Raw genomic sequence first — 23,922 nt, 5'->3', positions numbered from 1 at the left:
CTCACCCTCTGCCTTACTGATGCAATACTGCTCTTGTCCTAAAGCACCGGTAACTGAGGTAGCATCTGGAGGTATGGGACTCTGCCTTTTCTTGCCAGTTTAATTTTTAAAACTTCTCTGAAGTCACTGCTGAAACAGAAATGATTTAATGGAGATATAGGAGGATAGGGACAAACCCCTAATCCTGTTTCTTAAAGACCAAAATTACAGAATCAGGAAGGCCACATTTAAAAAAAGATCTTAACAAAATCTTTGGTAGTGCTCAAGAGCGAACAGAAGCCCTTTCACTTCCCTGCAGTCAATACTAGGTGATGCAGTGGATTTGATTGGTTGCTCCTCCAGCATTCAGTCTCACTTTTATTCTTTGTAATAGGTAGCCACATTTCAAAGCCATATAAGACGGGTTTAACTACACTACCAGCTACCAGTAGGTAAGCCCTGACTGGCTTGAATCAATTCAAATAGTCCCATTTCTTTTGCTACGTTTATTGGTTAGGGATGGGCATGTGACCAGGGCTTCCCCAGAGTGAAGCTCAGTACTTTAAAAAATAGTTTAAGGGAAAGATTTCCTCTCTTTGCCCCTGGATTTAAATTGAATAGCATATAGCCATGGCCACTACTAGTCTATATAGTGCCTTTGTACAAATTAGAAAGAAAGCTTCCCTGTGGAAAAATAGATTAAAGTACAGCCCCTGTGGGACTGAAAAAGATGCTTGATCTAGGTGGAGAACTTAGAAATAGGTACTCCTCTGGGCAGGTGCAGCCCCATAGGTTCAAGTTTGGAGTCTCTGTACTAAGCAAAGTTGACCCTACCTATGGGTGCAGACAGCTTGCACCACAGCTTGCCAAACAGAACAGTTTAGACTTCTGCCCCTACGTTCTTCCTGGAAAAACTGCATAACTATATGTGGAGCCTCCTACATATGGCTCCAGAAGCAAGAGGTAGCTAACTTTCTTGTCACTATGAGGACAAGAGGGAAGAAAATAGAGTCAAGAGAATTGCAGAGAAATGGAGCTGTAGCACCACCGGCACCAATGACAACATGAACTGTTGGATCAGACCACATTTGAAAGCCAAACTACCTGTAGAGTTTTTTTGTTGTTGTTGTTAAATGAACCAATAAATTTGCTTTATGGTTATACCTATAATTCAGATGTTTCTATTATAAGTAAAAGCACTCTGTTTTATGCAGTCAACTGAGTCCCCAGTATCATGCCAAAAGGAAATGGTTTGTTAAGTCAGAACAGTATCCCCTTCAACCCTCTCAATGAGTATCCTTCCTCGTGTTCCTTTCAGATGTGAACTTGGAGGGCCAAGAAAAGGGAAATTTCTCCAATAAGCAGAATCTGAGACAGTCACTTTGCCTTACCGAGGACTCACTCCATTTCCAGAGGACCATGCTCATCCTGCAACCATTTGAGTGTGACAATGAGTAGGAACAACATCACTAGAGCTGCAGAGGTGGAGAGCAGGGCCATTTCACTATTATACCCTTCTTTTCCACTTGACCCTACTTTGGGGCCTAGGACTTGTGGTTTGCTGGTCCCAACCTTCCACTCTTCTGATGCTTCTCTTGGAAGCTTTAGTTCTGTGAGAGACAGAAAAAACCAAAGTGTTTTTCCCAGTCTCATACCACTTAATACAACACTTCACCTCTGATCACCAAAATGTGTAGGGGTTTCACTCCACCAACAACCAGTTTTCCAGCAAACACCAACTGGGTGTCCTATGATTTGATTCAATTCGACACTACTTGGAGTAGGGTTAGTTCCCACATATTAAGTCACACACTACTGCCTCCCACTTCATGTGCCAATCACAATAGTAGGTTGTCACTTACCCTTCTGAACAACTGGCTACAAATTGGGGTTCACATGACCCCCTTCTTGGATTTCAGTTTGGGGCTCCATTTTTTTTTCTTGGCTTATAAATCCTCTATCCTTTGATTCCTCCAGTCTCCTCTCCTGTGATCCTATGATCTTGTGATTATGGGCCTGGATCCATGGAACTTCCAGTATTCTCAGGTTTCTACCTAGATTCATCTGTGCTTCACCTCAGCATTCTGATAGGTGCCTGTTATCTCCCTTTTGTGAGCATAGAGTCATGCCACCAATATGCAATGTCAAATGTTAAAATAGAGCCTGGGGTAGAGGTTCTGTTCAGGAGTTGTGATCAGTCCAGTCTTGCTGACATACTGCCTTAGCTCATGAGAATCATACTTTTCTCAATGAAAGGAATTAAGCCAGAGGTTGACAGTTGTGTCTTTTAAAGCCAGGCCTCAGGTGAGCTTGGGTTCCTTCAAACTTCTGTTCACTTGAGTTTTGAGGTAAGTCAATGGAGGCATTTCATTGAATCTGTGTCCAAAGGCGAAGATGTACCCATTTGTATTCACCAGCAGGATGACCTTTGAGAGGTCCCAGGTAGGATGAGATAGATGCACAGAAGTGCACCTGGCCTGAGAGGACAGGATGAAACCTGGGAACAGAGTGGTGGCAGCAAGAGATGCCCTTAGGACGTGGAAATACATGAAGGGCAAACTATACCAGTTATATGGGAATCTAATCCTTTATTAAACTAATATTTGAATATATTGGCAAAACATCAAAATGCAAGAGGTTCTAACAAACATTTATAGATTATATGATTGATAATTTGGCATTCATTGATCACAGGGTCAAACTAAAGGCCAAAGTTGTTTATATTTCCTGCAGTAAGGCTTTCACAGGCATGTGAAATCACATTATAAACCTCTAACCATAGACCCCAGTATCTGTGTCTCACTTCCTGCCCAGTAGAGGACATTCCCACCTAACAGCTTCCTGCCACTACGTAATAAAGGCCTTTCCTATGATTTTGCTTCACATCTCTGCCTCCTGGCTTGGTACTTCCCCATATGGCTCTGCCTGGTGTGGCGTGCCCCTTCTCTTGGGAGCTGTATGTGATAAATTCTTCTTTCAAAGGCAGTTGTTTCTTTGTCTGTCAATTACTATAACCAATTAAAACAAATCCCAGGTATATTTTTAACACAAGGAGAACCCCACAATGTATAAATTGTTATGCCAAGTAATAGTAAGTGCTATGAAGGACAACAAAACCGGGAAAGGGGATAGAGAGGGATAGGGCAGTCAAAGACAAACTCTGATGAGGGAACATTTGAACCAGAGACTAGAGTAAGATAGGGAGCAAGATATGCTGATGAGTGGGAGCATAGCATTCTAGGTAGAGGGAATAGCAAATACGAAGGGCCTGAGGCAGGAGGGAGCATGCTTGCAGTGTGTAAGTAGAGAGAGAGAGAGAGAGACATTGAGATGGCAATGCTTAGGAGTGGGATGGGTGCAGAGTATGGGAAGTGGACTGAATAGTGTCCTCCAAAAATTCATATATAGAAGCCCAAACCCCTGGTACCACAGAATGTGACTGTATTTGGACACAGGGCCTTTAAATGGTAATACAATTAAAATGAGGCCATTAGAGTGTGCCCTAATCCAATCTGACTGCTGTCCTTATAAGAAGAGGAGATTAGGGCATGGTAGCTCACGCCTATAATCCCAGCACTTTGGGAGGCCAAAGCAGGTGGATCAACTGAGGTCAGGAGTTTGAGACTGGACTGGCCAACATAGTGAAACCCCGTCTCTACTAAAAATACAAACATTAGCCAGGCGTGGTGGTGGACACCTGTAATCCCAGCTACTCAGAAGGCTGAGGCAGGAGAATTGCTTGAGTCCAGGAGGCAAAGGTTGCAGTGAGCTGAGATCACACCACTGCACTTGAGCCTGGGTGACAGAGAGAGACTTTGTCTCAAAAAAAACAAAAAACAAAAAACAAACAAGCAAAAAGAAGCGGGGATTAGGGCACACAGAAAGACACCAGGGGTGCACATGCATAGAGGGATGGCCATGTGAAGAAACGTCAAGAGAGCAGCCATCTGCACACTAAGGAGAGAGGGCTCAGAGGAAACCTACCCTGCCAGCACCTTGATCTTGGACTTCCAGTCTCCAGAACTGTGAGAAAATAAATTTTGTTGTTTAAGCCACCCAGCCTGTGGTATTTTGTTATGGCAGCCCCAGGAAACTATTATAGGAGGAAATGACATCAAAGACAGAGCCAGGGGTCAGGTCATATAGGACCCACTTGGCTATGGTAATCACTTTGGATTCTGCTGTAAGTATGAAGGAAAGCCAATGGCAGATTTTGAACAGGGGTGTGTGGCCCAAGATAGCTTACTATTGCTGAGTCCTGACTCACATGCTCATTGGTTTTCACATTTTGTGGCCAAGTCTCGATGCAAAGGCATCTGGGAAATACCTTTATTCTGAACATTCCCTTGACCAGTTAAATACAAGGATCTTATTCTTGTTGTTGTTTTATCTCTGTCAACAAGGGAAAAACATTTTGAGGGACAACTAAGAGTCTCTTAGAAGCACCAAATGTCTGTAATACCTGGAACTGTGAGAAGAATTTCTGTAAGTGGGATGGGTAGGTTGAGTTATTAATAGATGTATTTAGGGGAAGGAAGTTATTTTAGTTGTAGGTCTTAGTAAAGATTCACGGAGAAAGTGACATCTGAACATTTGGCAATAGGGATATGGATAGAAAGAAAGGAAGGGCAGGCAGGCATTGCAGAGAGAACAGGCACAGGCAGGAACATATTTATGGCACAGATGAAATTTAAGTGTGGCAGTGAAATGTGTGGGCAGGGAGGTAAGGGAGGCCAGGTTGGAGATGATTTGGGGCATACTGTGGAGTCCTAAATCCTTGGGTGAGGGATTGGAGAAACTGAATTAGGCACTGAGGGTGTTTGAGCAAGGAAGTGGTAATGTTTGGTTTTCGCTTTGGCAGTACATATAGACAAAAAGAGTATGGAGAGAGGTGATCCCATTTATTTTTGGAAATGTTTAATGAGCCTTCAAACGTTCTAGCCTCAGATTTTGCCATAGCCTTCAGGCTTCCCTGCACTGGGGTGAGTAGATACAGTGATAGTTGGTGAGTGTATGTGAGTTTACTAGGCACTAGTCTGCCCCAACAGCCAGATAACCAGGAAATGCTAAGACCACACTGCATGCTACACAGTGAAAGAAGGAGTCTGGCTCCATTTTTGATGTTTGATTGCTGACGGCTTTCAAGCCCCATCACATCTGCTTCATATCTGGGCAAGCTGATAAAAACCCTCAGGTGCTGCTTTCCTTACCTGTCCCATATGGAGAAACCCTCACTTCAGCCCCACCTTCCAAACACCATAAAACCCAAAACCAGAGCCTTTCCCCTGCTCTCTCAAGCCATTCAGACCAGCTTGGGAGCCTGCCATTACTCGTTATGGGAGTAGTAAATCTTTTTCTACCCCCTTGGTGTGAGCATGATGTCTTAAGTCTAGACATCCAAACCAAATTTGGGGTGAGAGACCATGCTGTATCTATGGGGTGACCACAATACATAGTCTACAGACTACTATGTATGTTGTCACCTTACAGTATACTTCTGTATTTTACAAGTGCCTATTGTGACACAGTATTTCACAAGTGCCTATTAAGTGTCAGATGCTGAGGACAGAACAGTGAATTGACTGTGTTTAAGTTCATATTGTTGTCAGGAGGAAAAGCCAATAAGCAAAAGGAATAAATCATATATGCTTGAAGGAAAGGAGTTGTGAGTGCTGGGGATGGGTTTGCTATTTTTTGTTTTTGTTTTTGTTTTTGTTTTTGAGATGGAGTCTCCCTCTGTTGCCCAGGCTGGAGTGCAGTGGCATGATCTCAGCTCACCGGAACCTCCACTTCCCAGGTTCAGGAAATTCTCCTGCCTCGGCCTCCTGAGTAGCAGGGATTACAGATGCCCACCACCACGCCTGGCTAATTTTTGTATTTTTAGTAGAGATAAGGTTTCACTATGTTGGCCAGGCTGGTCTCAAACTCCTGACCTCAGGATATCTGCCTGCCTCAGTCCCACAAAGTGTTGGGATTGTAGGTGTTAGCCACCGTGCCCAGCCTGGGTTTGCTATTTTTAAATGTTTGTCAGAGTAAGACCTCCCTGAAAAAGTAAAACATTGAAAAATATCCTGAAGGATCTTTTCTTTTCTTTTCTCTTTTCTTTTTTTTGAGAAAGAGTCCTGCTCTGTCGCCCAGGCTGGAGTGCAGTGGTACAATCTCGGCTCACTGCAAACTCCACCTCCTGGGTTCAAACGATTTTCCTGCCTCAGCCTCCCAAGTAGCTGGGATTACAGGCACCTGCCACCACGCTCGGCTAACTTTTGTATTTTTAGCAGAGATGGGATTTTGCCATGTTGGTGAGGCTGGTCTTGAACTCCTGACCTCATGTGATCCACTGGCCTTGGCCTCCCCAAATGCAGGATTACAGGCGTGGGCCACTGTACCTGGCCCTTGGATATTTTTACTTAACATAAAATTTTGGGTTTACAATTCTTTTCTTTTTGCGCTTGAAAAATATTGTTCCATTTAAAATTAGAGCAATGTGCATCAGTGTTCCTCTATAAATAATGCATTGCATTTTTCTGACTGAAGGATGTTTTCACTGAACGTAGAATTTTGGGTTGGACAGTTCTTTTCTTTTAGCACTTTAAAAATATTGTTCCATTTATGGCCAGGCATGGTGGTTCACGCCTGTAATCCCAACACTTCGGGAGGCTGAGAAGGGTGGATCACTTGAGGTCAGGAGTTCAAACCAACCCAGCCAACATGCTGAAACCCTGTCTCTACAAAAAATACAAAAATTAACCAGGGAGTGGTGGTGCATGCCTGTAGTCTCAGCTACTCGGGAGGCTGAGGTGGAAGGATCACTTCAACCTGAGAGGCAGGGGATGCAGTGAGCCAAGATTGTGCCACTGCACTGCAGCCTGGGTGACAGGGACAGAGTGAGACCTTGTCTCAAAAACAAAACAAAACAAAAAATTGTTCCATTTACATTATTTTCTTGTAGCACTTTAAAATATATTGTTCCATTTAAAATTAGAGTAATGTGAATCATTGTTCCCCTATAAATAATGCATTTTTTTTTCTGACTGCTTCCAAGTTTTTTCTTTTTCTTATATACATTTCTTTTTTTGAGATGGAGTCTCACTTTGTTGGCCTGGCTAGAGTGCAGTGGTGAGATCATGGTTCACTGCCTTGACCTCCCGGGTTCAAGCAATTCTCCCAGCTCAGCCTCCTGAATAGCTGGGGACACAGGCATATGCTACCACTCCCAGCTAATTTTTAAATTTTTTCTGTAGAGACAGGATCATGCTCTGTTGCCCAGGCTGGTCTCAAACACTGGGACTTCAGCAATCCTCCCACCTTGGCCTACCAAAGTGCTGTCATTACAGGCATGAGACACTGCCCTCAGCTTTTAAATATTTTTTATTCTGTAGTTTGATTATGCTGTATTTAGGCCTGGGTTTGTGTTTATACTATTTGGAATTCACCAAGCTTGAATCTGTAGGTTTATGTTTTTCCACCAAATTTGGAAAGTTTTCAGCCTTCGTTTCTGCAGATATTCATTCTACACCACACTCTTTCTCTTCCCCTTCTGAGACTCTGATGCTGTGAATGTTAGACCTTTCCATATTGTCCTCATAGGCCCCTAAGGCACCTTGCATTTTTCATCTTTTTCTTCTGTTTTTCAGATTAGATAATTTCTATGAATCTGTCTGCAAGTTCACTGTTTTTTTCCTCTGTCCTCTCCATTCTGCCATTGAGCTCATACACTGAGTTTCTTGTTTATTGTTCTTTTTTTGTTCTAAATTTTTCATTTGGTTCTTTTGTTTTCTATTTCTTTGGTGAGGTTTTCTGTCTTTCCATTCACTTCAAGAGTGCCCACTCTTAATTGTTTGAATATTTTTGTAACAGGTGCTTTAAAATCATTTTGAGATAATTCTAACATCTGTGTCATCTTAACATTAGCATCTGATTGTTTTTTTCAATGAAACAATATTTTTTCTGGGTATATTTTTTGTATGCCAAGTAGTTTTGTATTGTATCCTAAACATTTTGAATGCTGTATTATGAGACCCCAAAGCATGTTTAAATTTTAAGTATAGTGCTAATTTATTAAAAAGCAGTAATTCAACCCTGTTGGGCTCAGGGTGCAAAATCTGGCCATTTTTCTTTGATTTTTTTTAATCCTAATATCAGCTCATTTTTCAAAACTTTTTGTAATACTATCCATATCTGTCCCCTGTGCAGGTTACTGAGGAGCCATTCTGGGGCTTGGAAGGTGATGTATTCCATATTTAGTTCTGTCTATGCTGTTTGGGGTCACATCCATGCATGTCTAACTCAGGAGTAAACCCAGGAGTTTATAAATAACTTTAACAAATTGTCGTACTGACCTCAACCTTCTCTGAAACTTCGCTAGTCGTTTCTGGTCTATTCATGCTTTTCTTTCTTTCTTTTCTTTCTTTTCTTTCTTTCTTTGACAGAGTCTCATTTTGTTGCCCAGGCCAGAGTGCAGTGGCACGATCTTTGCTCACTGCAACCTCCACCTCCTGGACTCAAGCGATTCTCATGCCTCAGCCTCTCAAGTAGCTGGGATTATAGGCGCCCGCCACCACACCCAGCTAATTTTTGTATTTTTGGGAGAGATGGGGTTTTGCCTGCTGGCCAGGCTGGTCTCAATCTCCTGACCTTCAGTGATCTGCCTTCCTCAGCCTCCAAAAGCGCTGAGATTACAGGCGTGAGCCACCTTGCCTGGCCCTTGCCCCTCTTTTCTGATCCTCCAGGTAGAAAGCTGAGGTTTTATCTAGACCTCTCTGTTATAAACTTTTTGCAGTTGAAACTGTATGCTATTCCCTTGTGGTCACACTAAGCAGTGAGAGGACGGAGAAACAAAAAAAGCAGCTTGAGTTTCTCTCACCCTCTTGAGATCACAGCTCCTCTGATCAGAGGGAAAGATTCTTACTCTCTCTGAGTTTTAGGTTTTGGACAACACCCATTAGTCTTGCTTCTATCCCCAGCACAGATTACTTGGGACTGGGGCATGGAAGTATAAAGAAAAGAAATCAGAGGATTTCTATTCTCTTCCAGAGCATCAGATGACTACTTTCCACTCCTTGAGCTATCATAGAACTCAAGGGCTTCTCCCTTACTTCTGTCTCTGCTGATGCACACTTTCAGAATTTGGGCTATGTACAGTTCAGGTTAGGGAATATGAGAAGAAAAAATGGTAAGCTCAGTGTCGATCTTGTGGTATTTTCACTTCTGTTCCTCCTCAAACAGCTTGCTCCTGTTTACCTTTCAGAGTCAAATACCTACTGTATGCATTCTACCCAAGTTTTAGACCTGCATTTAGTAGAAACAACTAGGTAAAATAGGCTAATTATATCTTACCTAGAACCTCATGCATCTTTTTACTTAACATTTTCTATGTGTTTATATTTAAAGCATGTTTCTTGTATGCAGCATGCAGTTGATTCTTGCATTTTAAAAGAAATCAAATCTTACACATTTTTTTTGAGACAGAGTCTCACTCTATCGCCCAGGCTGGAGTGCAGTGGTGCAATCTTGGCTCACTGCAACCTTCTCTTCCTGGGTCCTGGTTCAAGTAATTTTCCTGCCTCAGTCTCCTGAGTACCTGGGATTACAGGAATGCGCCATCATGCCCAGCTAATTTTTGTATTTTCAGTAGAGACGGGGTTTCACCATGTTGGCCAGGCTGGTTTTGAACCCCTGACCTCGTGATCTGCCCACCTCAGCCTCCCAAAGTGCCAGGATTACAGGCGTGAGCCACTGCGCCCGGCCTCTGTCTTTTAATTAGTGCCTTTAGAGCACTATTTAATATAATTATTGATATGACTGAATTAAAATCTATCATTTGCTAATTGTTTTATATTTGTTCTATCTGTTCTTTTTTTTTTCCTCTCTTTTAAATCTTCTTTTGAATTGAGGATTTTCTGTGATTCCGTGTTATCCCCATAATTGATTTATTATTTCTACTGAATAATTTAATGCATGTTTTCAGAGCTTACAATATATATCTATAATTAGAGTCTATTTCCAAATAATATTATGCCACTTCTCATGTAGTGTATGGGTTTTGCAACACAAACTGCCAAACCTTCTCTCCCAACATTTGTGCTATTTTTTGTCATGTCTTACTTTTACATATGGTATTAACATAGTACCTTGATATGATTTTTCTTTTGACAGTGACTTATCTTTTAGAGTAATTTTCAAAATAAGAAAAAAGTTAATTTTATATTTATTTTCATTTCTTGACATTTCTAGAGGTCATCATTTCTTTGTGTACGTCCAAGTTTTTGTCTGGTATCATATTCATTCTGCCTGAAGAACACCTGTGAACATTTCTTATGGTACAGATCTGGTGGCAATGAATTTTGTTTTGTTTATCTGAAAAAATCTTTATTTCTCCTGCATTATTGAAAAATATTTTTGTGGGATATAAAATTCTGGGTTGATGAGTTCCTGACCTTTCTCCGACCTACCATCAGCACTTTAAAGATGTTACTACATTATTTCTGGCTTGCATGGTTTCTGATGCAAAATTGCTTGTAATTCTTATTTGTGTTTCTCTGTATGTAAAGTGTCTTTTTTCTCTGGCTGCATTCAAATATTCGTGTATGTATATATATATTTATATACACATACTATACACATATAGTATACACTCATATATGCACATACACATACATACACACAAATACATATAGCGACTAAGGAAAAATGAAACAGGCATACTTTTTCTTTTGGTAGATCTTTATTGTGGAGGCTTGAGTTGATTTAATCAGGAGTTAAACTATGTTTAGATGCTTTTGTTGCTATGGTTATCCACAGGCTTTGAATTCTTCCAGTATTACCTTGAGTTTAGTGTGTGGGATGGTTTGCTAAAGGAGATTTTCTTAGTGTTTGCACCACTCTCACCTTGAGGCCTTCCCTTCATTCCTGTGCCTCAGAGAGGGGTCTTTCTCCATGTTCTTATCCTTCTAGCAGTAGACTGCTGTTCTTAGTGACTCAGCATTTGATATTTTGATGGTGGTAGAAGGGATGGCATTTTCTGTTGTGATCCAGCTTTAATCTTAGGTAGGCACTATGTCTCTGAGACTTAAGGGTGGGGTCTATTAAGGGATGTTGCTCTATCCCCAGCTGTAGGAGACCTCTATGGTCTGGACCCAGGATGTAATTCTACGCCTACTTCATGAATAGAGAGCTTTTTGTTCTCTTTCCTCCCCTCAGTTCCACTGGATCTTAACCAGTCCCTAAGGGTGACAGGATTTGCTTCTTCATCCTCAGAGGCTTAGGGCTTTTGTTCTGCAGGGGAAATAGGGGAGAAGGACCTGGATGGGGATTCAGGTCTTTTCTAGGGGGGAGGTTTTCATAAGATTCTTCTTGCCTTACTGTCAATTGTATGTGTGTATGAGTGTGTGCACACATTTGATGATGTCCATAGAGAAGAATATACAAGAGGGTGGAAATTCTGCTTGTGTCTATGGTTCACAGGAGTTCTGTTAGTCTCTATATTCTCAGGCTAGCCAATACTTGGACCTTAGCAACTCACTATACATTTTAGCTGATTTCTTCTTAACAGCTTACATGCATCCAATGGCATCTGTCCTACGTAAAAAGTGCTTACAACCATCTCTCCTTGAAAGTGCCTGTCTTACATCAGATTTTAGATTAAGTTGTTTGTCCCCAGATCTTAGCTTTCTGATGTGTTCAAGAGAAAATTTTAGATTATCTGGCTGTTTTTTGTTGTTGTAAGGGTGGGGCCATGCTCTTTTCAGTTTTCTACATCTTGAGGTGAATTTCTGGATTTTTAAAAAAGAATCACACTTTTAAAAACACTGAAAAATAAAGAAAAGAGACTGAGCTACCAAAACGGTGCCAGCAGTGACTTTGGGTGGCTCTCACTTATGTCAGGCACAGGGTGAATTCAGGGCTCTGGGCTATTAGGGGTAGACTGCAAACCCCTGCAGCAGATGTGAGCTGCATGTGTGGGCAACTGTGTCAGCCTGTGCTCATTTGTCTTCCTACAGTGATGTCATGTGATACACAATACCCAAAGACAATTACCCAAAGACAATGGAGGTGGGAGCAAATGTCCCTTATTCTTCACACCCTTCACTGCTGGCATCAAGGCAGTTACTGTACCCTCGCCACAGGCTTTGGCACAGCATGTCAGGAAGTTCTCTGGGGTGGCCACACCTATATCCTCTAAGGGCTTTCAACAGGTTTCTCATCATGATAGGTATCCTTTCTTACCTCTGATTGATGCAGTGACGCTGTTTTCCTGGGACAGTGTTAAGCTGTGCCGGACAGGGGATGAATATTTCTTGGGTAAATTGACCACTCTCACTTTGCCCATGGTCCATTGCTAATCCTCTCTGCTAGTGGTAATGTATGGAAGTGAGATGCGTCAGCAACATTGAAACACATCACATTCTAGGAGTGCAATCATTACAGCAATTCAAGAGAAGTCCTGGTTGTATAATGTGTGATTCGTTGATTATGCTGTAACAATCCAAATGCTAAATTTAACAAGATCAGTAAAACATATAACCAATCACATTTTCTTGCATATTCTGGGTAAGACTTGTAGTTGCAGTTGTTGTAGAACAGTAATAAAGGCACTGGAAGCCAGTATTCAAGGTTGGCAGGATGATGCAGTGTCACGAGCAAGGTGCCTCGACTCAGAACCGGGCTCTGGAGGAACGCGAAGAGCCTATCTCGCCAGCGTGCCCTTTTCCTCGCGGGAATTAGGAGGGAAGCACCAAGATGTGGGGTCCTCCAGGAGTCCTAGAGAGAAATCCAGAGAGTGTATGGGTTGGCCAGTCAGTGTGATGACGCACTTCCGGGACCGCCTTCGTTTTTGTCGCGTGAGGTTTTGGTTTGTGAGGATCGGCGAGGGGCGCCCACCATCTCTGCTTGCTGAAAAGCTGCAGAGGCCGCCAGGAGTCCACGGTGAGCGGGTCTGAGGAGGACGGGAAACGGCCACGAGGGAGGCGGGCGCGGCTACTGCTGGTACTGGGGTCCTCATGCCGATCCCCGAGCTTGGCTCGGTAGCGTCGAGACGGGGAACTGGCAGAGGCCCGGAACGGTGGCCGCGACTCCCACCCCCTCGTTTCTCTGTACCCGGGGCAGCCTGTGGCCCACTCAGAGTCAGATACGGACACACATTGACTTGTTAACTTCGAAGCCCACAAAAAGTTTTAACTGTCCACACTCCAGAACCTTCTAGCAACAGAACACGCCCCTCGGTCGCTCCAGCCCCCTTGTCTTTGCCCCGGATGCGGAAACCCCAACCCTATCCCTCAGCTTGTCAGTTTCCCCGTTTTCAGTTGGTCACAAAAAATCAGTTGGTGATCAGTTATTTTCGCCTGGCATAGTGTACGCCAGTCTTGAAACTTGTTACTGTTGTAGAACAACCAAAAATTTGAGAATACTAAAATGTATTCCCTACCCGTCCCCAGGATGTGCCATTTTGGAAAATATGGAGCCCTGCGATTTGGATTGGCTCATATGAATGTTAAATCTGAAAGGACTAGTCGTATCCATTATGCACCTAATATGTGTCTAGTGTTTAACATAGTTTCTATGTACAGGATTGGAGATGTCGAAAGATTTCTTGACCTCTTAACATTGCTCATTATATTCTTTTCATTACATTCTCGGAACTTTTACTCCACTGTCATAATTTAATTGTCAAGGTTCATAGGTTAACATTCGATGTCCCTGCCATTAGTCGACTATGTTGGGAGTGTGACTTGTTCTGCAATGTGGCTTGTTATTTATGCTTCACCTCCACATAGTTTTCCCTATAGGAAGACACTTCCATAGGGAGTGTTTTGTGTTTTGTAGGGTGGCATCTGTTGTAGTTCTATTTCCAGATGATTTCCCTTTCACAGATTGTCAGCTGTGCACGTCAGACCTTTTTGCTTAAGTCCTTTTGTTTGATGTGCTAATCCTGTTAAGTATCCACTGTAAGGGACATTTATTGCCGATACGATTATAGTATCATGATTTTAGAGAATTAGACACTCAACTACAAGGGTTATCTATTTACTCAGTATGAATCACTGCTTTTGTTACCCTTCCTTGGACAGAAACCATCCATGAATTTAGCAGCATTACTTGTGTAGGTTTACACTGTGTTTTCTTTTAAAGTACTTCTCTTTACACTCATAAATATTTCTCCTTACTGGACTCCCTGTTAACTTCCAAGATGCCGTTTCTAGCGTCTCCTGACAGCTGTTTCTTTGACACCTTCGGCTTCCTCTACCTTCCTGAATGGCTTTCTGGATTCACTAAGAAGAGTCATTGGAGGGAGGGGCAGTGCACTGGCTTTATAGTCTTTTGTCCCATGCTGTTGCAATATCCTAAGACTTAAGGCAAAATGCAGATACGGAGTTGGAATGGAAGTTTTTAAGGTCTATGAGTACATGCACTTTTATGTGTTTATATGCTTTTTGAATATCTCTGATCCACCTGTTGGCAGCTCTTTGTATTTCAGGTGTTGCCTTTAATGCATAAATATTGATGATTCACTCTTGAAAGGCAAAAGACTTACTTCCTAATGATGAACTAATTAAGTGACCCAGAATGAGAGTTGAAACTAGTTTAGAAATGAAATTGTTTTGTTTCCTTACACTATAACATTTGGAACTTGGAGTATTTGGGACATATTATGAAGTTGATGGATTCTTTTAATATGGTAGTGTTTTCTTTCTCATTACCCACTCCCAACACCTTTATAAAACTGAATATCTTGTATTTAGGGGAAAAATAGTAGTAGGGAGACATCAGAATATTCCTAATAACTATTTTCAAAGTCTGTTAAACTTTTATTACTTCAGTCGTAGAAACTGTCTTGTTCTAATATTAAGTAGCTTGGGAGGAAAAACATGCTGAGGTCTTACAGTGTTTAATGGATTTCTTTTATATAACTCATTCTTATCTGTACTGTATGGATTTCAGGGATCTTAACTGTTCAGAATTCCGACTTTCTTTTCCACCTATAACACTCTGTCCACTGTCTACCTTAGTTTCCTTTTCTGTTTTCTTTCCTGTGATATCTTCTCTGGATTAGCTGAAATTATAGTTTTCTCAGTCCACTTTTTAATGACTCATTTCTTGGATGTTTCTACCTCCTTTTTGCATTTCTCTGTATGCCTGCTATCTCGCCTTTGTGAGACTGATGATAAACAATAACTAATGAACAGTTATTTATATAGCCTTCAAAACAGGATGGGTCAGAGGTTGTATGTAGGACTTATGGTCAATAAAGTTATTGCCATTAATGTTTTTTTCTTCACCTTCAGCACCTGAGACTTTTACCTTTACCCAAGAAAGGAATAAAAGAGGTCAGATGATGACAGCTGTGTCCTTAACAACCACGTCCCAGGTGAGCTGCTGCTTTTTCCTGTCTCTGTACGTATCCCTGTGTGTATATACATATATGTTTATTAGATACATACATGGAAATATCTATATATACACGTTTACATAAATATATAACATAATTTTATATATGCATATATATATACACACACACATATTTCTCATTGAGGTTTAACTTATATAACACAAGTCTTAACAGTATAGCTCGCTTTTTAGAACTATGTACACTTGTATGACCTCACTCATAGAAACACATAGAACATTATTAGCACCCTAGAAGTCCCTTTCGTACTGCCTCCCAAGCAATCCACTGCTCATCCCAAAGTTAACCACTATTCTGACCTCTGTCACCATGGGAAAGTTTTGTTTGTTCTTGAACTTCATATAAGTGGAATCATTAAACATGCATTGTTTTGTATCTGCCTTCTTTTGTTCAACATTATGTCTGTGAACTTCACTGACTTTGCACACAGCGGTGATTTGTTCTTTTTCACTACTAAGTAGTTTTTCATTTTGTGATAATAGCACATTTTATTCATTCTATTGTGGATGGACTTTTGGTTGTTCCCATTTTGGGCTACCATGAATAAGAATGCAGTGAACATTCTTGTCTTTTTGTGGACATAGATGCTCATTTCTCTTGGGTATGTCTCTTTGAGTAAAATGGCTAGCTCATAGAGTATACATTTGGTTAGTTTTAGTAGATGCTGCCCAACAATTTTCTGAAATGATTCTTCCAATTTGTATTTCTATCAGCAGTGTGCAGTTGCTCCACATCCTTACCAATACTTGTTGTCACTCGTTTGTAGTATCTCATTGGGGTTTTAAAAATTTCCTCATCTCTAGTAAGCAGTGATGCTGAGCACCATTTCATAGGTTTATTGACATATCCTCTTATGTGAACTCCCTGTTCAGATATTTTTTCATATTTTTTATTACACTGTACCCTTTTTCCTCCTAAGTTGTATTGTTTCTTATTTATTATAAGTCCTTTGTCAGATATATGTGTTACTTTTCCCAGTCAGTGGCTTGCATTTTCACTCTCCTAATGGTATCTTTTGATAAACAGATTTTACTTTTAACAAAGTCCAGTATATCAGTTTGTTTTGTATAAGAAATCTTTTCTTACTCAGACATCATGAAGATGTTCTCCTGTGTTTTCTTCTAGAAGATTTATTGTTTTACCTTTATACTTAGGTGTGTGATTCATCTCAAATTAAAGGTGTGAGGCATGGGTCAAAAGTTCTTTTTCCCTCCATACACATATCCAGTTGATTCAGGATTGTGTATTGAAAAATCTATCTTTTATCCACTGAATTGCTCTAGTTACTTTGTCATACATTTGGTGAACATATACGTCTGTGTCTGTTTTTAAAATCCCTTAGATTTTAGGTTCCCTTAATCTCATACTCCAAATTAAGACCATTTCCACTAAAGCTCTATTTCTGAAATACAGAGCTTGACTCCAGGGCTTAAAAACTTGAAATAGCCACCTTTTTAGGCCTATCTTGAGCCTTATGCACCACCGTAGCCTTTCTCAAGTAAGCAGTATTTTCCTATGCCTCTCTAACCTCACTACCTCTGCATGAAGACAGGCTGCGGGTGGGAGTTCATTGACTGATGGGAGACCTTTGTGCTTGGGGTGGTGGGCAAGGAGACAGGCAAGAAAGAAGGATTAGAATGAAAGTAGAATTGCGAAATGGAGTAATATGAGTAACTGAAATAATCACTGGGATATACACAAATTAGGGAGGGGCTTAGAGCTAAGCTGACAGCTACGTTCAGGAGTCAATTCTCCTTCCACATGCGCACTTCTATGCTCGGGCCCAAGCCCAGATCCTATGCAGCAGGTTCAGTGTCTGTGTGGAGGTCACATGTTTAGAAGCTCATAGTGGAGGTGTACTTGGTTCTTACTGGGAAAGTATCCTGAACTCTGACTGGCTACCTTTAATTCTGCATCTTCTTCCTCCACACCTAAATTTTACACAAAAAAACTCTGTAGGCATGTGAAGGACCCAATACTGAATACGTATCATTATAGGTGCCCTTCTCAGGTGTCTCATTGACAGATTTGACCATCACCAAAGTACTGAGGTCTGGGAAAGTAGGAACTTGTCATTTCAGGAATCAGTGGCTTTTGAGGACGTGGCTGTGTACTTCACTACGAAGGAATGGGCCATCATGGTGCCTGCCGAGAGGGCCTTGTACAGGGATGTGATGCTGGAGAACTATGAGGCTGTGGCCTTTGTAGGTAAGGCCTCTCTGCTGTTGGTTTCTGCCTGGGCCCTCAGGTTGAAGGGCTCTTTTGTAATTATTAGCTGACCCCAAATAGTGATGTCGGAGGTTGCCAGGTATAGAAAGCCCTGGTGTCTATTGACCTGCAAAGGGCTTTCCTTCTTTTTCTGTCGTAAAAGCTGCCCTCCTTCCCTACCTGCCTCAGAGGTGATTCTGAGTACGGTAGGGCTTGAGCTATATCGTGATACCCTTAGCCTAGTATTGAACCTCCAATTTATCTTGAGAGAACCCAGCCACTTTGTCTCCCTCTGGGAGTTACTCCTGTGAGCCATTTGTCTTTTTCCCATAGTGGCAGATTTTCATCTTCTGACAAGGTAAAAAATCTTGTTGCCCTTTAAATAGAAATCTGCCTTCCAGGATATTTCAGGCTTCCTTGGAAGAACCATCCTGACTCTTCTTCCCAGGATCCCTCCCAGTACCTCTTTAGGGTACCTCTTCTATAGCTCACCCAGGAATTACCCTCCTCACCTCCCTTGCTTGTTCTTGCAGCCATGGGCTTGACTTTGACCCCTATGACTATGCTCATTATTCTGTTATGTTTTCTTCTTTTCAAGCAGTGCCGCCCACTTCCAAACCAGCTTTGATCTCTCATCTGGAGCAAGGGAAAGAGTCCTGTTTCATTCGGCCACAGGGAGTCCTAAGCAGGAGTGACTGGAGAGCAGGCCTGATAGGTGAGTTAAGCAAGAGGGATCTTCTCCAGCTTTGTGTCTTCCTTTGCCTTCATTTCATCAAAATGAAAGGTGTGTGTTCTCTGTGCCCAACATCATGGAGTACACTGGGATCCTCGATCACATTCTTTCTGACTGGTGTGTTATTCATAGCTTCCCATTCCTTTAAAGTGTAGTGCACAACACTCTGCTTCTGTATTTCACACACTGGGATGCTTTTATCTCTTGGGGATATGTGGAACAGTTTTTCTAAATACTTTACAGGTTATTTGTGATCACTTTTTTCCAGTTTCTCCAGTTTTACAAAATTGATAAACTTGGTGCAGTATTATCTTGTCCACTGACCAATAGAACAAGTAGAAAAATTTCTGTTTTTCATGAAAACTAATATATTAAAAATTTTAAATAATTTTATACTGAAATATTTTAAGGTAGCTTACAGTTGTTATGATTTTCCTCCCCTCTAGGATACTTGGAACTAAGAAGATATACTTACTTAGCTAAAGCAGTGTTACGTACAATAGTATCAAAGATTTTTCAAAATCGTCAATGCTGGGAAGACAGGAGAAAGGCTTAATTCTTGATATTTAAATACCAGTTTTCCAAGTAAGGAGTTGATGTAAGAGCCACCTTAAACGATGTCAAACACACATTTTCTTTTTCTGTAGACTGGTAGATTTAATGTTTTTCATTCATTAAAATAACTCATTCTGATGTACAAAGCAGGCTCTCATGTCCTTTTTTAAACAGCTTTGGGGAGATACAATTCACAAATCATACAATTCACCCATTTAAAGTATACAATTAAGTGGTATTTAGAATATTCACAGAGTTGTGCAGGCATGCCACAGTCTACTTTTAGATCTTTAGAAACCCGTATCTGTTAGGAATTATTCACCATACCCAACCCCAACTCTTGGTTTTATGCAACTACCTATCTACTTTTTGTTTCCATAAATTTTCTCATTAGGGATAGTTGGTATTAATGCAGTCATACAACATGTGGCCTTTTGCCACTGGCTTTCACTTAACATAATGTTTTCAAGGTTAATACATTTTGTAACATGCATCAGTATAGTAGTATACAAGTTGTAATGCAGATGTGTTTTCTCATGGGTACATACTCTGGATAGATACTTGTTGGGTCTTAATGGTAACTCTTTGTATAACATTTCGAGGAATGCCAAAACTTTTTCCGAAGTGGCTATACCAATTTACATTTCCTCCAGCAATGTATAAGGGTTCCTAATTCTTCACGTCCTTTTCAACACTTAATATTGTCTACCTTTTTGGCTGTAGGCATCCTGGTGATGTGAAGTGCTGTCTCATTGAAGTTTTTATTTGCATTTCTCCAGTGACTAATGACATTGAGAGTCTTTCATTGTGCTTATTGGCCATTTATGTATCCTCTTTGGAGAAATGTCTTTTCAAGCTGTGCACATTTTAAAATTGGTTACTTTTCCTTTTATTTTTGTGTTTTAAGAGTTTTGACATCTGGATACTAAATCCGTGTCAGATACATGGTTTACAAATATTTCATCCCATCTTGTGAATTGTCTTTTCACTTTCCTAATACTGTCCTTTGAAGCACAACAGTTTTGAATTTTGGTGAATTTCTTTGTATTTTCTATATACAAAATTATGTCATCTGCAAATAGAGTTTTACAAACTCTTCTTTTCTAATCTGAATGCCTTTTACTTTTTTTCTTGCCTAATTACTCTGGCTAGAACCTTTAGCACAATGTTGGATACAAGTTGCAAGAGTGGACGTTCTTGTCTTATTCTTGATCTTATGGGGAAAGCATTCAATCTTTTACCAGTAAGTATGATGTTAGCTATTATTTTCTTGTAAATGCTCTTTATCAAGTTATCAAGTTGCTAATTTGTTGAGTTTTTGTCGTGGAAGGGTGTTAAAGTTTGTGAAATGATGTTCTGTGACTGATAAATTTGGTTCTTTCCTGTATTCTATTAATGTGGTATACATTACATTGATTGATTTTGGTGTGTTGAACCCCACCCTCCATTCCTTGGATAATCATAGTCAGTGATGTACAATCCTTATACTGCTAGATTTCATTGGCTAGTCTTTGGCAAAGACTTAGTGACATTATGATTCATGAGTGGTTATTTTGGGTGGTGGGTTAGATATGCATTCTCCAAATCCAGTACTATGTTCTCTAACTATAGTATGTATATTATCTTTCCCAAGGAAGTTACAGGCTTTCTGACAGCAGGAATAATATAATACTTTTCTCATTTATGCCATAACACTTTATGCAGAGTTATTTGATATTTTTTGTTGTTTTTCACTTAATTAAGAGATTCTCTCCTAACTTTATGCCTCCCAATTACGTCTCCATTCTTTCCCTACTGTATCTGAGTCCTCTGTTTCATGTTGCCATCCTTATTTGTTGTTGGTATTTTTACACTACCGCTCATTCCCATAGCCCATGACCTTCCCTTTTTGATTTCTCCTATCTTCTTAGCTGTCTTCTCATCTTGAGCTCCCTTTGGACTTCTAAACTCTGATAAAGCTTTCTCTTCCCTCTCGGGATTCAGGACTTTTCCTTTTCTCACTTTATTCCCTAAATGCTCTAAAGGCATTTCAGGTGTGATGGCTCATATCTGTAACCCCTGCTACTTGGAAGGCTGTGGCGGGAGGATTGCTTGAAGGTAGGAGTTTGAGACCAGCATGGACAACATAGTAAGACCCCCATCTCTGAAAACATACCATTAGCCAGGTGTGGTGTTACATGCCTGTAGTTCCAGCTGCTCAAGAGGCTAAGGCAGGAGGATTGCTTGAGCCCAGGAGTTCAAGGCTTCAGTGGGCTGTGATCACCCTACTGTACTTAGTCCTGGGTGACAGAGTGAGACCTTTTGTCTTTAAAGAAAAGCATTTTATAAGGACACAAAAGCTGTGTAATAATAGGACATACTAATCTTACTTGCTGATTAGTTCAGGCAAACTATGACCCATAGGCCAAAATCTGGCCTACCACTGGTCTTTTTGTAGATGACCTGTGAAATAAGAATGGTTGAATTTTTAGTGGCTGAAAGAAATCAATAGAAGAATATTTTGTAACACATGAAAATTATTTGAAATTCAAATTTCAGTGTCTATAAATGAAGTTTTATTGAAATACAGTTATGTTCATTCATTATGTTTTGTCTATGTCTGCATTCACATTACAATGATAGGGTTGAGTACTTGCAACAGATAATCGTATGGCCTGAAGAGCCTAAAACATTTACTATCTAGTCGTTTACAAGAAATGTTTGCTAACTTCTGGTATACTTCCCTCTAGCATTGCTGAGAGGTGGGTATTTGTATTTCTTCTTCTCTAATCAGGTGGAAAAACCTCGGCTGAGAATGAGCATCTGACGTCAAAACAAATACTTTCTGATAAACACAAATCTTGTGGCATGGTATCAGGTGAATATCTGAGAGGGGGACCTGATATTCAAGATAATTTGCAGATCAAAGGGCAAGTTAGTGAGACATAAAAGAGATTTCACAAGGGATGAAATGAATAAAAACGAGAAAGGTTCTGTGAAGGAGATAATCAGTAATGAGAAACTTCATATAGAAAATACAAACCATCTACAAAAGAAATCAGAAAGAAATACTAGTGTTAGTTCTCAGCATGAAACGCATCTACAAGGACCAGGTATACAGATTTTCTATAAATCTGATGTATGGGACGAACATTGCAGTCACAGTTCAGACTTTTTTCAGTGTCAGAAAAACTACACTAGAGCTCCCCCAAATGCCGTCTTCACTTCTCTCCTCCTTTCTGTGATCTTTCCTAGACTTACATAGGCCCTTTGCCCTTTGTAAATTTCATACTGCCTTTTACATTCAGTCTTACTTGCACCCTCCTCCATTTTGCATTTTTACCTTTGTGTAGATGGCCACAGCATGCTTGCTGGTCAATTTTATACCCTGTGGTGGACATAGGTTTCTGTTTTTGTCTGTTGTAGCAAGGGCAAGAAGCAACGATTAGGTGAAAAAAGGTCAGGAAATATGAATATATTTCCACTGTAAATGAATATATAGCATGATCATTTGAGTACATTATAAGAATGGCAGAAGTGAGTGAGTTCACTCAACTCAGGAAGAGAAGGATTCAAATAGAAACTGAAGATATTGCTGCCAGAAATGGACTTTTTAGAGAGGTGTTTATGCCTTGACCTCATAGGAGGCCGTAACATAGTAGTAAATGGGAACCGGTCCTCAGTTTTACTTTTTCAGGGTTGATTTCATCTGGGGTGCAACATTCATTGAATACTAGCCACTGGGTTCATTTGACATTTCACAGGAGACTGAATTGTTAAACAAAAAGTCAGTTTGTGGCTGGACATGGTGGCTCAGACCTGTAATCCCAGCACTTTGGGAGGCTGAGGCAGAAGGATCCCTGGAGGCCAGGAGTTCAAGACCAGCTTGGGCAACATAGCAAGACCTCCATTTCTACAAAAAATAAAAAAATGAGATGGGTGTGGTGGTGCACACCTGTAGTCCTAGCTACTCAGGAGGCTGAGGCAGGAGGACCACTTGAGCCCAGGAGTTTGAGGCTGCACTGAGCCATCATCATGCCATTGCTCTCCAGCTTGGGTGACAGAGCAAGACCCTGTCTCCAAAAAGTCAGTTTGTTATTTTCTATATGGGGACATCTTTTCTAGGTCCAAAAGAATAATTTACTGTCTACTTTTCATGTGTCTGTCTTTTCTTCCTTCCATAACTGGGTCAAGCAGTGTTATTTATGAAAAAGGTATATAAGCCTTTGTAGGTTGACTGCTTCTAGATGACATTTTCGGGAACAGAGTGATGAATTACTTCCCTTTCCCTTGTCTCCCCTTTGCAAATGTTACCCTTTGTTGTAGGCAAAGGTTGTGCTTTGCAAAGGTTATCCTTTGTTATGGTCAAAGGTTACCCTTTGTTATAGTCAAAGGCTATACTTGGCCAGAAGCTACAGTTTAGAAAAATGTAAGCGAGCTAGATGTTGGTGACTTTGAGCCAGAATAGTCACAACCTACTTAGAGACCAGTTTATCCAAGGTTAGAAAGTATGAACTCAGAACAAGGTCTTGTAGCTGAAAGCAGCATTGTCACGTAGAGAAATGGTCTAGAGGAGACATACTGTGAGCTGAGAAAAGAAAGAACCTCAGTTAATGGAGTCCACAGATTTATTCAAACAGCAAAGAGGTTTGGGAACCCCAGGATGAGGAGTATCAATCTAGAGAGCAAGAAGAAACATCCCTGGAGGTCCAGGCTGTGGTATTTATGGCCTGAGTGCATTATTGGTAACTACATTGCATATGATGGATGATGGGTAATGCATCCATGGACTGTTTCTAGATATCTGACAAAAAGGGAACTTGTCCTTGAGATCCGTTCATAAGATTGAGAAGTTACCAGGCCAAGAAGAAGATAAAGGAGACTGAGTACTCACATGAAACAGTCTCCCCCACCTGTATATTAAGCTCAGACCAACTGGATTATGTTAATCTCATTTATTTGTAATTACCAGCCTGCATGGAACTCCTTGTGTCTGGGGCATATTAGGCCATCCAGACATAGTAGGGAGCTGAAAATATTTAGCGTGATGTTGAGGGTTACTCTA

At 40.8% G+C, this 23,922-nt stretch overlaps 1 protein-coding gene across 1 annotated transcript; it reads left to right on the top strand.

Annotated features, from left to right (window-relative positions):
• Nucleotides 1-12,795: 12,795 nt before the first annotated feature.
• Nucleotides 12,796-19,024, top strand: KRBOX1 (KRAB box domain containing 1). Its single transcript, XM_011984258.1, has 5 exons — nt 12,796-12,903; nt 15,261-15,343; nt 17,464-17,590; nt 18,192-18,305; nt 18,770-19,024. Exons 2-5 carry the CDS (start codon nt 15,308-15,310, stop codon nt 18,877-18,879), a joined length of 387 nt encoding a protein of 128 aa, XP_011839648.1. The 5' UTR covers nt 12,796-12,903; nt 15,261-15,307; the 3' UTR covers nt 18,880-19,024.
• The last annotated feature ends 4,898 nt before the right edge of the window (nt 19,025-23,922 follow it).

Source organism: Mandrillus leucophaeus, unplaced genomic scaffold (assembly GCF_000951045.1).
Source record: "Mandrillus leucophaeus isolate KB7577 unplaced genomic scaffold, Mleu.le_1.0 Scaffold265, whole genome shotgun sequence".
NCBI classification, from domain to species: Eukaryota; Metazoa; Chordata; class Mammalia; order Primates; family Cercopithecidae; genus Mandrillus; species Mandrillus leucophaeus.
The sequence above is the reverse complement of the archived record's forward strand: the minus strand, read 5'-3'. Positions and strand labels throughout refer to the sequence as shown.

What these genes read in the sequence shown, in the direction of transcription:
- KRBOX1 (XM_011984258.1), top strand. Translation starts at nt 15,308, where the DNA reads ATGATGACAGCTGTGTCCTTAACAACCACGTCCCAG. An exon ending in CCTTAACAACCACGTCCCAG is followed by an intron (nt 15,344 to 17,463) that starts GTGAGCTGCTGC and finishes TTGTCATTTCAG; the next exon opens with GAATCAGTGGCTTTTGAGGA. An exon ending in CTGGAGAGCAGGCCTGATAG is followed by an intron (nt 18,306 to 18,769) that starts GTGAGTTAAGCA and finishes CCTCCCCTCTAG; the next exon opens with GATACTTGGAACTAAGAAGA.